Below are 13,617 nucleotides of genomic sequence, written 5' to 3' on the forward strand. Positions count from 1 at the left end.
CCGCCATTATTACAACGCTCCGTATATTAATTAAATTATCGATATTGCGCCGCAGACGCATCTTTGGCAGTTTGTAGGTCGTGTAATACAATTCGCATCATCAAAAGGAATAAATATTATTCCGAGATTCGAGCGTTCGCACTCGTCGCGCGCGCTGAATTTCAACGCAATTGATAATAAAATCAATCAATACTCAATCTCTCATGCAGTTTACAATCGGTAAACTGCTGGTGTTTGTTTTGTGCGGCTTGATTGATTTTATTTGATTAAGTGCGAAGATATAATTATGCTAATTCGCTTTAATATTGCAAGAAGTGGATTCATTAAAATGCAGCCGGCGATGGATTTGCATGAAATGGGTGTGACGGAAAATAAATTATTTATTGCACGATGAAAATTCCGGCGAGTTTATTTATAAATAAAGCAATTTGCTTATGCTAAGTGCAGTACGTGCTTAAATGAATAATTTTGCTATATTTAGATATATTGGGGTAATAATTACGTTGTACGTTGGACATTTGAATAAAGCAGTTAGAGTGTAAATGGATTAGGCGGAAAATGAAGGTGTAACTAGATAACAACCCTTGTGTGTTTTCTATCTTGGGCTTCTAGGTACTAAATATGCTAATGTTGCGGGACATATAAGTCGAATAGAATTAACCGTTGTAATGACCATTCGAGCATTTTCGTATATACAGAGTGTCTTAAAAATTAAAAAAAGCTAAAAACAGATAAATTTATATATAAAACAGAGTGGTGTTAGTTAGAGCATTTATAACTCATGAACTGTTGGGCAGATTTTGATGGTCAATGATTTTTTGGATTCGACAAAGCCCTGAATAGCAGAATAACTATTAAAATATCGGAAATTGTGATTTAAAATAGGTTAAATAAGGAATGAAAGTTTATATTGAGATTCAATTATCGCATTTCTAAGAAAGAAGAATGTGAAAATTAATTACATTTCTACTAAAAGCTAGTTTTCAATAATAAAAAGGAAATATTTAGTTATGTTACATTTCAAACGAAGTTGATGTATAATCTAATTGAAGTGTGGTTGCCGGCTGTAGGACGCCGCCGCCATCAACCACGCCACATGATTACTTTTTTTTTGCATACGCTCATTGTACGTATATTCATTTCATCCGGAGATGAGCACAAGTAAAACCATAGAAAATCCTAAATTAATTTCACATCTTGTAAGATGTCTTTTTATTAAATTTCAGTATCTATAGGGAAAATACTAAACTTAATTTAATAAACAAACAAACAAGCACAAAATAAAACCAGTTGAGAAAAAGATGCCGTAAAGTTTTATTGCAAGCATTAAACATCAACCTACGGCAACATTGTGGCATTGCGTTTCAATTTTATTTCCGACATTTTCACGTTCATTTGCCGCGCGTATTGAATCAGCAATAAACGAAACTAGCAACGAAGAACCGTGAGAAAGTTAACTAAGTGTGCTGTTTTGATGCATTGCTTGCAACAACAACACATTAAAAGCTTTAATGAAGACATTACTCTCACAATACGCCCACGGCATTTAGGTATATTTTTATTAAAACCTATATAGAACAATGAAACAATCGCAGTGTTTTATTACAAAACTAGTTGTGTTGGCGGACTTCGTACGGTCTTATCGATAAAAGACGACAATTAATTATTTGAAATTTATTCTGTTTTGTGTTCTGATATAATAAGAACTGATTACACTTTGCAGTTTTTAATAAATTGTGAATAAATGTAAAACTACGATAAATTTTTCTTTAAAAATAATTGAGAAAAAGATATTATAATATAAAAAGATTATATTCTGAAAAAGAAAAATTGGAATATCGATATATTGTTCAATTTCGAGGTCCTGTACTATTTTTGGTTAAGTTTAATTCAATTGTTCGTGAATAAAAGGCATAAAACAGAAATATATAGGAAAATATTGGAAGTGTTGTATTGGCAAATATACTGCCTGAATCAAAGAGATATTACTTTTTTAAGTGGCGCTAGTATCGCTTCTCAATGTCGTTATGTTAAACCATATAACCTTATCTATAAAACTTTTATTTTCATTTTTACTTAGAATTTTCAAATACTTTAATATTTTACTATTTGAACCATAGTCAAATGCAATAAATCAAATATTATAAAAAAATATACCTTTTTCAATTATAATTTTTTTTAATGTAAGTATAAAAGATCTTTGCCAAACAGGTTCAAAAATACTGAAATATCTTTATTTCCCTCCCAGAATGTAAATGAAATTATATCCGACATGTTTGCGAAAAAGGTTCCTGGCTCTAGTCTTAACTGCGTGCCCAGTTGAAAGGTTGAAACATTACACCGCACACACATATAGGTGCGCTTACCAGCCGTATGCATAATGTAAATTTTATATCATGAATCAATTTGTGCGAACACAACCCCTAATATCCCGTTTTCAAGACACGCCACCTTCAACTTTATGTAAATACATCCGAACCGCGCGCGCTTTGATCCTTGAACCTTTTCCACCTCGCGCGCCAGCCACACACAACATAACACAACAGCACAACTCGTCCACATTTCGCATTTCTCTGCGTGCGTACTGGTGATAAGAGAGTAGAACAACACGTCATATCAAAACATTTGATGTTGCAACATCAAACTAATCCCTTCGGGGGTAATTTACACTCCCCGGCTCACATAAACACACGAATCGCCCCGACGCACACACTTTGCCCCTAGAGCACCACCTCTGCCGCTTTCAATTCTTCCGCATTTCGGCGTTGAGCCAATTTCGACGTTCTTCCCAATCTTGTCGTGCCTTCCTCGCGCAGCGGAAGCGTGCGCGCCTGCCTTTCTTGTACCCGGGATTTTAGGTGGTACGTAACTTTCGACGTGTTTGAAATTATTCGCATTTTTCGCATGCCAGTGCGCTGCACGTTTCTAATTTGGAACCGGACGCAATGTGCGAGTTTTATAAGATTGCGGATCGGAATATTAACGGTAATGCCAACTGCCAAACTATTTATAGCGGCAGGTTTAACGATTTTTATTTCATTTACGCTATCTACACACTATTTCTTCCATGCGCCACAGTATGCAATTCACACCAGAGGTCATATCAAGGTTATTTTTACGATTTGACAGAAAAATGTCAAAGAAAAACATAACCTATAAAAATACAAGAGTAAAACAGTGAATTGTGTAGTTTTTTACATGAATTTCCCGAGTAAGGTGAGCAAAATTAAGTTTAACATCGAAACATTATTGAAAATGTTTGTTTATTAACATTATCTATATGAATACGTAGCCCTGAGCGTATTGATATGGCAGGCACATCAATACACAACATCGTTACGATTATTAATTGATAACTCGTTTGAATGTCTGAATGCTCGAAATTCCGAACGTGATTTACATGCGTCGCGTCGCGTACGCCAGTTGCGTGTTATTGGCATAACTGGGACACGCGAGAGACGAGCGCGCGCGCGCGCCTTCGCCAGCGCGCTGACAATGAATGGATATAATTTGTTAACAACATTAACATCACAATGATGGCGACGGGGAGCGCGAGGTGTACGCGCGTAACCGGCCGCATGCAAAAATGTGATAATAGAATAATCCAACTCCTAATGACACACTAAGTAGTATGCATTAACCGGAGAGCACTTCGTGATAATGCAGTGTTTATGATATTCGTGCGCAGTTACGCAAACAAACGCATTTTCTTCTTGGTATGTGTTTTTTTTTTCGCATTCAAGCTTCAAGCAAAGTTTTGTTTGGTAAAGTAGAAAATGTAAATTATGTTTTATTTGTAAATTTCACAGAAAATTTACAAGTTTTTGTTATAAAAAGAGCAAAAATTATATTTTTGAGGTTAGATTTGAAGAGTATAAAGATTCAGGCAGGAATATTGAGGATATTTATTTAAAACATGTGGAAAACTAATCAATATTCTAAATTTAACCTTTTAAAACACTCGCAACACCTACCAGCGAACATTTTCAGCTTTAATTAGTATAATTGCATGTTTTGCATTCTCGCAAATGTCGGGCAGCAATTTCCTACGCTATTTCGAACTGCGTAAACTTTCCGAGCAGTTTTCCAACTGTCAAAATACATTAACAGCGCTTTTCCTGCAAGTTTGGACGCGTGTGGGTCAGATATTTTCAACGTGTAAAAATTTCGCATTATTTGTTATTCTATCGGTGGTGTTGTCATGGCAACATAACAAGCGGCCATTTTAAAACAAAATGCATTTTTTGGTGGTTGGTGGTGGTATATTTACCTCGTCCCATTTGATGAACTTCTCGCCGGCCTGCAGCATCGGCGGTACTTCGACGGGCCGCAGCGAGACGAAGTTGGTCGGCGTGCCGCCGCCGCCACCACCGCCGGGCAGCGTCGTCGTGCTGCTTCGACCCTGCACCGCCGACATCGCCGCCGATGACAATCGCACACTCACACGTCGCAACCCTTCTCAACCTGCTGCTGGGCCGTCCGTCCGTCGTCCCGTTGGCGGTGTGTAGGTGTGCCGTTCGAGTTTTATTAGATCAGCGTGACATCGACGATATGGCAAGTCGAACGCTTTTCCGCATCTGTGCCGCAAATGTCCGCACGTCCGCTCGATGATGCGCGCTCGGGGGGATGAAGCGCGTTAAATCACGCATCGATAAACGGGCGCCGGTGGCCGCGACCGTCGTCGCGCTGCATTCTAATTGAATATTGTTGAAAGTTGTTGTTGGTTCTCTTTCGATTTCGACTGGTGCGCTGCGTTGCGCTAGAGACTTGTGCGTCCTGCGGCGCGCTTCGTACGACTAGTTGGTATGAACAGGCGCCTAGCTGTTGCTCGTGCGCTGCCACCCCCGGCCGAATCTCGAGAATCACCTGTGCGATTAGGATGCACCGACACACATTCGGCACGCGCGCGAGACGTTTTAGCTGCGCTGCTGCTGCTGGTTGCGTGCTGCTGTCTCGTCGTCGACGCGGCGGTGGTCACTCCTTTCGGCCGATAACATTTTTTTCGTCCCTTGGTAACTAGTACTGCGTGCGTGTCGAAATTTATCGCGCGCGCTCTCCTGCCCCGCCGCAGCCTCCCCCGATCAAGGTGACATCCTGCGAGATTGCTGCACCTGAGTTCGTTTCGCTATCGTCGTTCAATGTGTCACTGGGCTACTAGCATGTACGCGCGCGGTCCACACACACTCACGGTTGAGCGATGCCCGACTGCTGAGCGCACGCATCGAGGTAGGTTAGCTAATCTGGCCAGGCCAACTCTCACTGCTGGCTGCAGCCTGCAGAAACGCGGAGTGCTTCCTTCTGTGCCCGGCAGCAGTTCGGGCGCAAACCCGCCGCTCGTGCGCATCTAGTTTATCGATGCTTTCGAAAGCAGGAGGCTGGCGGCAGCACCTAATGTTTAGCTACTGTACTAATGACGTGCCAGCAGGAATGGCGCATTAATCAGCTGACTAGTGTTTATTAATCGTGTAAACCACGTGTAGCCATCTAGTATATAACATTTAAACTAATAATCCAGCAGGAATGATTAAAAATATCAAAAATCATAAATTATATTAAGATTTATTTTGTAAAACAAATATTATATCTCCGTTTAAATAATTTTAGTTTCTAACAATATTTTTCATATTTAACTCTCAAAATAAGCATACTATGGCCCTCTAGTGGTAAATACCCGTAACTTTTCGAATAATTTTTAACTGATAACAAGCGGAAATTTATGCGGTTATTTATCGCCGTGTTTACCACACTTTAATCGTCTACGTTTACGAATATTAACATTAAAATGATGAATATTTCATTAGATGCATGAATAATTCCCAGTTGCAATCGATAGTTTTTGGCCGTTGCCCCTAAACGTCGATAAACTGCCCAACGACCCAAATGAAAGTGCGTAACAAGTAAACAAAGGGGAAAAACGTTTGTCCTTCTATAAAATAGATACTTTTTACTTTCATTACCACAACAACATAAGCGGTACATATGATTTACTTCGTTATAAAAACAATCGATAACAAAATTTAGACGTAAACCGAGAAATTGCAAAGCCTTACATCATTTACATAATTAACAAGTACATAAATGCGATAAATGTACACCTTCTTTAACTGGAGAGCAGCGTATGAATCAAACGAAACCGGATATCATAAAAACACCTTGCACCTCAATATACAATATAAATATGTTACATTAATTTCTTAAAAGTCGCAGGCGCGCATACACAATTTATGATACATCTGATTTTTATGTTTTGTTGTTAGTTGTCTCTGCGTTGACACCCCATTAAAATGTGTTTTCCGTGTATTTCATTTAAAACTTAAACTTAAACATGGGGTATAGCGTGTAAGATAGTATCGGATAAAAAAATATAGTACAAGAATCAGACTTTCACAATTATAAAGTAAGTATGACGTCCCTCTTCCCCCGTAGATGTTGTGTTGGTTCGGACGCAGCTGTAAAATGATACTTGCTTAATAAAACTTCTTGGATGAAGGTTCCTCTAACCCATTCTTTATTAGTTTAGATTTTCTTTGCTCGCAGGAAATTTAATTCTCTTTTTTGTCTTGGGGCGCGCTGCTCGGTTCTTCTTCTTCATCGGAATAGTTTGTGGGTTGCTCGCCGGGCTTCAATAGTTTTCCGACTCTGTCATACTTTTCTGCAACGTAATAAACACAAACACTTGAAAATTACTTTTCTGCACTGTCATCAATGATGATGTATAATGTATTAATAAATAAAAAGTCAAAAACAATGATGATAATGATAAACTAGAGGACAAAGTACACTTTCATCACCAAGGAAGTGTATCATTAGGCTAATTTTATGTTATTACTTCAACTCAACTGGTTACCACATAAAATATGTTCAAAGAAACACACCGTGCACTTTTATAGTGATTATTATATGTATATGTCGTCATCGAAAAGCGCAATATTTAATTAAGGCGTAGATAAATTCATTAAAATTTGGTGTTGCATAAAATACGAATCACGTGAGCGTGAGGTTCAATCATGATGCGCATTATCATTCGAAATGAACAACCTTGAAACAATACGGAGTTGAGCGGCGCACCAACGAAAATAAAACTGAATATGCCGCATCATGTTGCATGTTTTGTATCAAGCTGGTGAACCCGGTTATTGAAATTTAAAAATTTCTGTGCAAGTAAAAGTATAGTAGTGATTAGTTTATGTGACACTTTAAGCTGTACATATTCGGCGGCAGTCGACGACGAAATGGAGTTAGTTGCGCGCCGTTACAACTGACGCAATACACAAATAATTGTTCATAAAACATGCGCTGTGTTACAACATCATGCGCTACAACCGTGCGAGCAAAGTGCACTAGCGGTTTTTGACACAGTCATAATATTTTCACACCAGACAAACTATCAAAAACTACAGCACATTGATTGCTAAAGATAGCGATTAAATAACAACAAAAACTTATGTTGTAACGCGCGTAATTTCGGTATCTATTAGGAGAGATCGCTAATTTAATAGTCATTAATAATATAATGCGTGTTTAATGGTCGAATTATCCGCCTTATTGATTATTATCCGATGTGATGACGGGATTTCTAAGTATCTTTGTTGCACAGCCCAGCTAGAAAGTCATTGTTTGAGTGGTTTAATGTGTACACAAACCGGTGCAGTACATGAACGACTTTCTTTATAGTTTTACCCCATTTTCTCTCGGCAAGCACTGCATAACTGTATTTCAATGTTTAGCTTATCACAATGAATATTTGCAGAATCGTTTCTATAAATAACTCTGGCAATCATCGTGTGCATCGCGAACAAATATTACACATTTTCTAATAAATGACATTTCTTCAAATATGTACAATGTATTGATTAAGCTGATAATATCTAGTATCTTGCACTGATTATTGTTGTTTGCCAAACCAACATTGGCTACACTTACAATAATATTTTTAGCATGTCAGCTAGTAGATGCTATTAATGCTTGTATTGCAAACTGGTTTCGCTCGGTTTTTACATGAAAACACTTTGAGTTTTTACCTTTGAATTGTGCCTCCCATTCTCGTACACCATCCATTTCCATTGGGGATAGGTCACTGAGGTCATCATAACCCTCTGTGGACGCTGAGACAGAGAATGTGGCCAGGCCACGACTGGCATCTCTTCCGCCGAAAGCCGCATAAGGCCCACCTACAATTTTTAATATAATAGTTTATGTAATTTATGCGTTTTTCATGGGTTGGTGGTTTAATTACCGGGGCCATAGAAGCGTTTGCCTTTGGTTACATCGAAGACGATGCCGTTCACAGCGACCAATATCCTGCCGTCCGGTTGTGTGCCATCGTAGGCTCGTAGTTCCTGTGGTGTAAAGTCTTTGCGTAGTTTCGGTAGCTGGGGCTCGGGCGGCGTGTACGTCGTCGCTGGGTTCTTGTTGCGCATAATTTTGTATATGAGAAAGACGATGAGGACGACAAGCGTGAGGTGTAGCGGGCTGGTGATGATTTCTTCCACGATACCGACGAGAAATCCGCCAGCGGATTCCTCCTCCATCGGCGCGTCATCTGTGGCTACTGGCTTATCAATGGTTTCAGCCATTTTTCGAATTGAATGAAGTTGAAGTTAGGTGAAAATCACGCACAAGTTGGCACTCGGCGCGGATCACTGTTTCAACGCGGCGGATCGGCAGAGACAGTGGTGGCTGACTGGCGCTTCCAAAATATAATGTAAATCTACTCCTAGCGGACTCGTTTGCACTTGAAACGTGACTCGTCGACGTTTGGTTGGCTGGCTGGCTGAGGCGCACTCACATCGACTGTTGTGTTGACTGACCTGACCCTACGTTCCTCCGTTCTGCGTTGCGTTCGCTGCGTCGTCGCCGTGATGCGCGTCGTAATTTCCACACGGCTTTGACAAACAATGCCGAATGCAGTACCTCACCAAGCGAAACGATCGGTCTGATTTTTACCTGTGCGATTCTATAACTTGCAGCCAGGCAAGTTTATACAGTTAAATATATACAACGTTATTAATACAATTCATAAAATTCATTGTGTTCATGGTTCAGCCTGTTGGTATCTGTAAAATGACGTAGCAAAAATTGTGAAATTGACTCGTATTTATTTAATACATACATACTTGAGTTACAGCCATTGCGCAACTCCATATTTATATTGCATAATACACAAATATGGTGACCTTCTAGGCGTGTTTCAAATTATTGCTAATGATTTGCAATTTGCGCTAAAGTGAACCTTCAAAACTGTTTTCAAACTGCAACAATGTATCGTGCAGTTGTCGATTATGTCTCACAGATGGCGCTGCATGTATCATTTCAACATAATTTATTCATAAATTATTTTGTTTTCAATCAATATTATCAAATATTAAGCAGTATTAAATTAAAAATTAGGTAAATGTAATTAAATTATTACTTTTATTTGCATTCTTTTTGCAATAAGAAGATTTTTAAAATGTGTTATGCACAAGTTAAGTTTTTCTGCCAGCAGATGGCGCCATCAGTATTATAAAATTATATTTGCTTCATTCAGCGTGTAGCAGTGTGCAGTTGATGACCTTGTGCGTGTATTTTCCTGTTCGCTTGTGTCGCTCCACGGCAACGGCGACAACGCGGACGCAAGCCGTGCGCGTAGCGTGTGTTTACGTCGACTCGCGCGACATAATAATAAACTGCAAACTTTCACTTTGAGTGCACAATTCTTCCGCGGTTGCAGGTTGCATACCGCGCGTGTGCGGACGCGTTACACGTCCAATTGTATTTCGGGTGCTTGTTAGTTGTACGATTGCCGGTTTCGTGTGTGTTTTACGAAAACAGTCGTAACTATTGTAGTGTAGCAGGTCGTCGCCTGTGATAATCACGTTTTGATTCGGCTGTGCAACTACAATGGGCAAGGCAGAGTCGATGGGGCCCAGCACACCGCAGACGGAGGCGAGCAAGCTGCTGGAGGCCGCGCTGTTGCAAATGGACGGGATTATATCCGGTGAGTTTAGTTAAAATTGCAGCGGAATGTAAATAGCTGTGCACGTGTTGGTGTTACACACGCGAACCAAAACAAACATCAACAAGTGAAAAAACAATTCGCCACTTATCTCTCCATCTCTGATATGAGAAATTGCTATTTGTTATACGTATAGTTTATTGTCGTTTTATTATACGACAGAAAATTCTCTGTGTTGCAGTATAGCAATTGTTTCGCAAAAGAAAAACAAAAGAAAGCAGTTTTTAATGTTTGCTCTGTGTTTGGTTTATGAATGAGGTTAGGTTAGCTCATTGAATGGGTGTACTCATCGGTGAATGAGCGTACAGGTGGTTCGTTTATCACCCCATTTTCTTGTCTACTTTTTTCACGCCCCCTGATCACGTACAATTTGTCCGCGAGTGTTGGACATGAAAAACATTTCTTCTACGCGATAGATTTCTAAAAGTTTCTGTCGGTCGTGTACATTTTGGTTTAGTACATTTCCTGTGAGTCCTGATTTACGACATACTTTATACACCCTCGGCGCAAGTTACCTGAATGCTTGCGCGTTTTGTATGGCGAGACTTCCGGTTTGCCACCAGACTGCCCCGAGGGAGATGGTGCTCGCCGGGGACATTGACACCGCTTGCAATTTCAATTTCGCCATAATGCGTTGGTTTATGTATGACAATGCGCGCAATGATACGTAATGGCGCGTAGTGCTGCAATTATTTTCTGTTTTGCGGTGGCGGATAGTCTTTATATGTGTATGTGTGTGATTCTTATGAATATCATGAATTCATTAATGGCGCATTAATGACGTTAAAATAATTGGGGCGGCACTATTCTCTTTTCAATCTTCATTCATAGTAATAGAATGGAATTAAATGCACTGAATGCTTTTGTGAATATTTTTAGCCGTCAGATTGTCGATTAAAGAAGAAGAAAAAAATTCGTTTGTTTTATTTTCATATTCATGAACTAAAAGTCGTTGTATTCCCAGGGGTAAATTTAATTTACGCCGTTGATGAGTTGTCGCAAGTGTTCTGCAATCTTAGCGAATTTAATTTCGCTGCATGATTAAACGAGAGTAATAATTAACGCTGTTCTTGAGATTTTCATTAAAACTCTATTTGGATACATATTTATAGGGGGATATTTATAGACTGATTTTTATGCTTCGCATATGAAGGAGGGTTGGTGTGAAAGGTACAAAAATTCGATTTTCTCTGTATTCAAGCTATTTCTCATCTCATTGATATGAATGATGTTGACGGCGCGAGAAAGCTTTCAATTTCGACGCCCTTCTCAAGATGAAGACCCTGAAGATGTTCCTTTGCTTCCTTTCTTTGACGGGGTGCGTTTTTTTTCGTTTGGGACTTCAGTGCGTGCATCCGGCGAATCTCTTCTGCCTCACTTACTTTTACTACCTTAGTAAATTAGCTTTTCGAGGGTGCGACACGCATGTTATGAATAAATATTAAAATTACGTTTATTCTCAACTACTTCTATCGCTTATTTTACTATTATTGGAGCAATAATAACAAATATCTGAGGAGATATTAGTGGAATTCGCACTTAATAAAATTTTATTTGTTTAAGTTATTTTTTAATTGTATAAACCCACATTAAATATAAACATACTGGAATAATTTTAATGATTAATATCTTAGTATCAAAATTGTGAGGAATAAAAACAGGGGCATTAAAAAAAGGTGCAATAAGTAAATGAATTGTAATCATATACATTTCGATAGCAAATAATTAATTATTTATGGTTTCAGAAATGATTTTGAAGGTGGTACTATTTTCCCACTTGCTCCTAATACATAAAATATAAGAGGTGGGTACATGACTTATTGCTATAGTATCAAAAAAGCGTTTTTTACGCACCTGAACATGATTTTATCATAAGTATGAATTTTTTAAAAACATGATCATACTTTCTGTGGTTTTGAAATGGACGCAAATAATGTATGTATCGAGAGAATATGAACCGAAGTTTCCAATAAGAATCATAATGTTGGTTTTACTAACAAATTTGCGATTTTATGACAGTTTTGATGAGGGGTTGTATGACTATGTGTCGTATAAAGTTCCTCTGGACAGTTAGAGTAATTCTATTATATTTTATCACAACATGTAAAATTATTCGGGAGGGATTAATATTTAGTGTAAATAATATTCCTAGTTATGTAGCGATCATGTTAATTCCATAATTACAGATGTTATCAACTTGGGCGGGTTAATGCATCATCCCCGACCGCCCAGCGTGATATCATATCACCCGGTGGCGGTGGCGGCAGTGGCGCGGCGGCTTTTGACGCACAGCGCAGACGCCCGCTTTGCAGCGCCGGCAGTGCAAAAACCCTTCACTGTCGGAGGCGGTCAGTGTTAAAGCCGCGTCGCCGGCATCAACAGGTGCGATACGCTGCGCTTTCGCGAGACGCGCTTATCTTCCGTTATTATTACGCGAGTGAGATTAAAATCACCATCCGTGTAGAATTTATATTCAAAACTTGTGATCATACCAGGATTAAATTTAATATACATATTACCAGAGTATTTATACTATAATACGACTGATATATTTATTAAATTCCTCTTAAAACTTGTGCATTATAAAAATCTGGGTCTTTTTGAATAATAATAAGATAAAAGTGTTTTAAATGCAGGATATCCTGGATTTAAGGACTGAAATATTTGCGGTTATTAGTTCCACTTTAATAACTTTTTTAATACCTACACATTTTAATGTTTTTCCACAAAAGTTCTGCCTTTGTTGGTAGAGTTACTAAAGCATAGGGGAAGGGGGGGCAAAGTGGGCCCCTGGGGGCAAAGTGGGCCCCCTGAAATTCAGGAGGCTTAAAAAATTGAGGGTCAAAGTGGGCCCCCTAAAATTTTTGATATATAAGATGAAGTTGCAAGAACAACTTATCCACAACAAATTCGAAGTAAGAAATAAAAAAAGAAAATAAAATAAGCAAAAAATTGATACAAAGGTAAGAGCCTAATTTTTATGAGTGGGGGCCCACTTTGCCCCATATTCTGATTTTTTTTTTATTTTGATAGACACGTCTTATTAATATTGAATACTGAACAAGGATGTAAAAAATAGTGTAACGAGTAAAAAAAAGTAAACAAATTCCCTTTTTTCGCTTTTGGGGCCCACTTTGCCCCACCCTCCCCTACATTGTTTTTTTATTTCTGAATTATAAGCGTCCTGGGAGAGGCCACATTTGCGTCCTGCCATAGGATATAAGAAATTGTACGTACTCTACATTAATTTTAGAAGCATTTTTCTCTAATGCGGGCACCGGCGCTGCGGCGTAATATTCGTGCATTGGACAGCGTAGGAACAGCACCGAATGCGATTAATGAAAAATATCAGCTTCTGGGTTAAAATATAAAAAGGGCCATAAAGTTCAAATCATGACATGACGTTAATGCAGAAATTAATGTCCATGATTAATTTTGTATTTCATCATGGTGAATTCTTTCGGTCTTTGAAAGTGCATCACAGTAAAGTAGATTTCGCCGCACAAAAGTAAAGTGATGCTTTTATATTTCATAAAGGGAAAAAATGAGAAAATTCTCTGCGCGCCGCAAAATTAATTCGCTCTTGTTCGACGTTCCGTGATGTAAATTACACACTTGTG

General features: G+C 38.8%; 2 protein-coding genes across 2 annotated transcripts in view; both read right to left on the minus strand.

The window, feature by feature from the left end:
• Plc21C (Phospholipase C at 21C) overlaps positions 1 to 5,390 on the minus strand; it is a 34,082-nt gene extending 28,692 nt beyond the window's left edge. Inside the window, exon 1 of the mRNA XM_065302262.1 lies at positions 4,271 to 5,390. Within this exon, the coding sequence (XP_065158334.1) occupies positions 4,271 to 4,417 (147 nt within the window). The 5' untranslated portion in view covers positions 4,418 to 5,390. The remainder of the gene's footprint in view (positions 1 to 4,270) is intronic.
• Positions 5,391 to 5,917: 527 nt separating this feature from the next.
• Positions 5,918 to 8,910, minus strand: MSBP (membrane steroid binding protein). Its single transcript, XM_065302633.1, has 3 exons — positions 8,237 to 8,910; positions 8,022 to 8,171; positions 5,918 to 6,652 (listed from the first exon to the last, which is right to left on the minus strand). The coding sequence occupies exons 1-3, from the start codon at positions 8,574 to 8,576 to the stop codon at positions 6,543 to 6,545; spliced, it is 600 nt and encodes a 199-aa protein (XP_065158705.1). The 5' UTR covers positions 8,577 to 8,910; the 3' UTR covers positions 5,918 to 6,542.
• Between the last annotated feature and the right edge of the window lie 4,707 nt (positions 8,911 to 13,617).

This window comes from Atheta coriaria, unplaced genomic scaffold (assembly GCF_025399875.1).
Source record: "Atheta coriaria isolate IRGN ID8LTWV9N9 unplaced genomic scaffold, Caltech_Dcor_3.1 hic_scaffold_5_pilon, whole genome shotgun sequence".
NCBI lineage: Eukaryota > Metazoa > Arthropoda > Insecta > Coleoptera > Staphylinidae > Dalotia > Dalotia coriaria.

Coding starts and splice junctions, on each gene's coding strand:
- MSBP (XM_065302633.1), bottom strand. CDS start 8,576: ATGGCTGAAACCATTGATAAGCCAGTAGCCACAGATGACGCGCCGATG. Junction 8,172..8,236: donor CAAACGCTTCTATGGCCCCG/GTAATTAAACCA, acceptor TAAAAATTGTAG/GTGGGCCTTATGCGGCTTTC. Junction 6,653..8,021: donor ATGGGAGGCACAATTCAAAG/GTAAAAACTCAA, acceptor ATTACGTTGCAG/AAAAGTATGACAGAGTCGGA.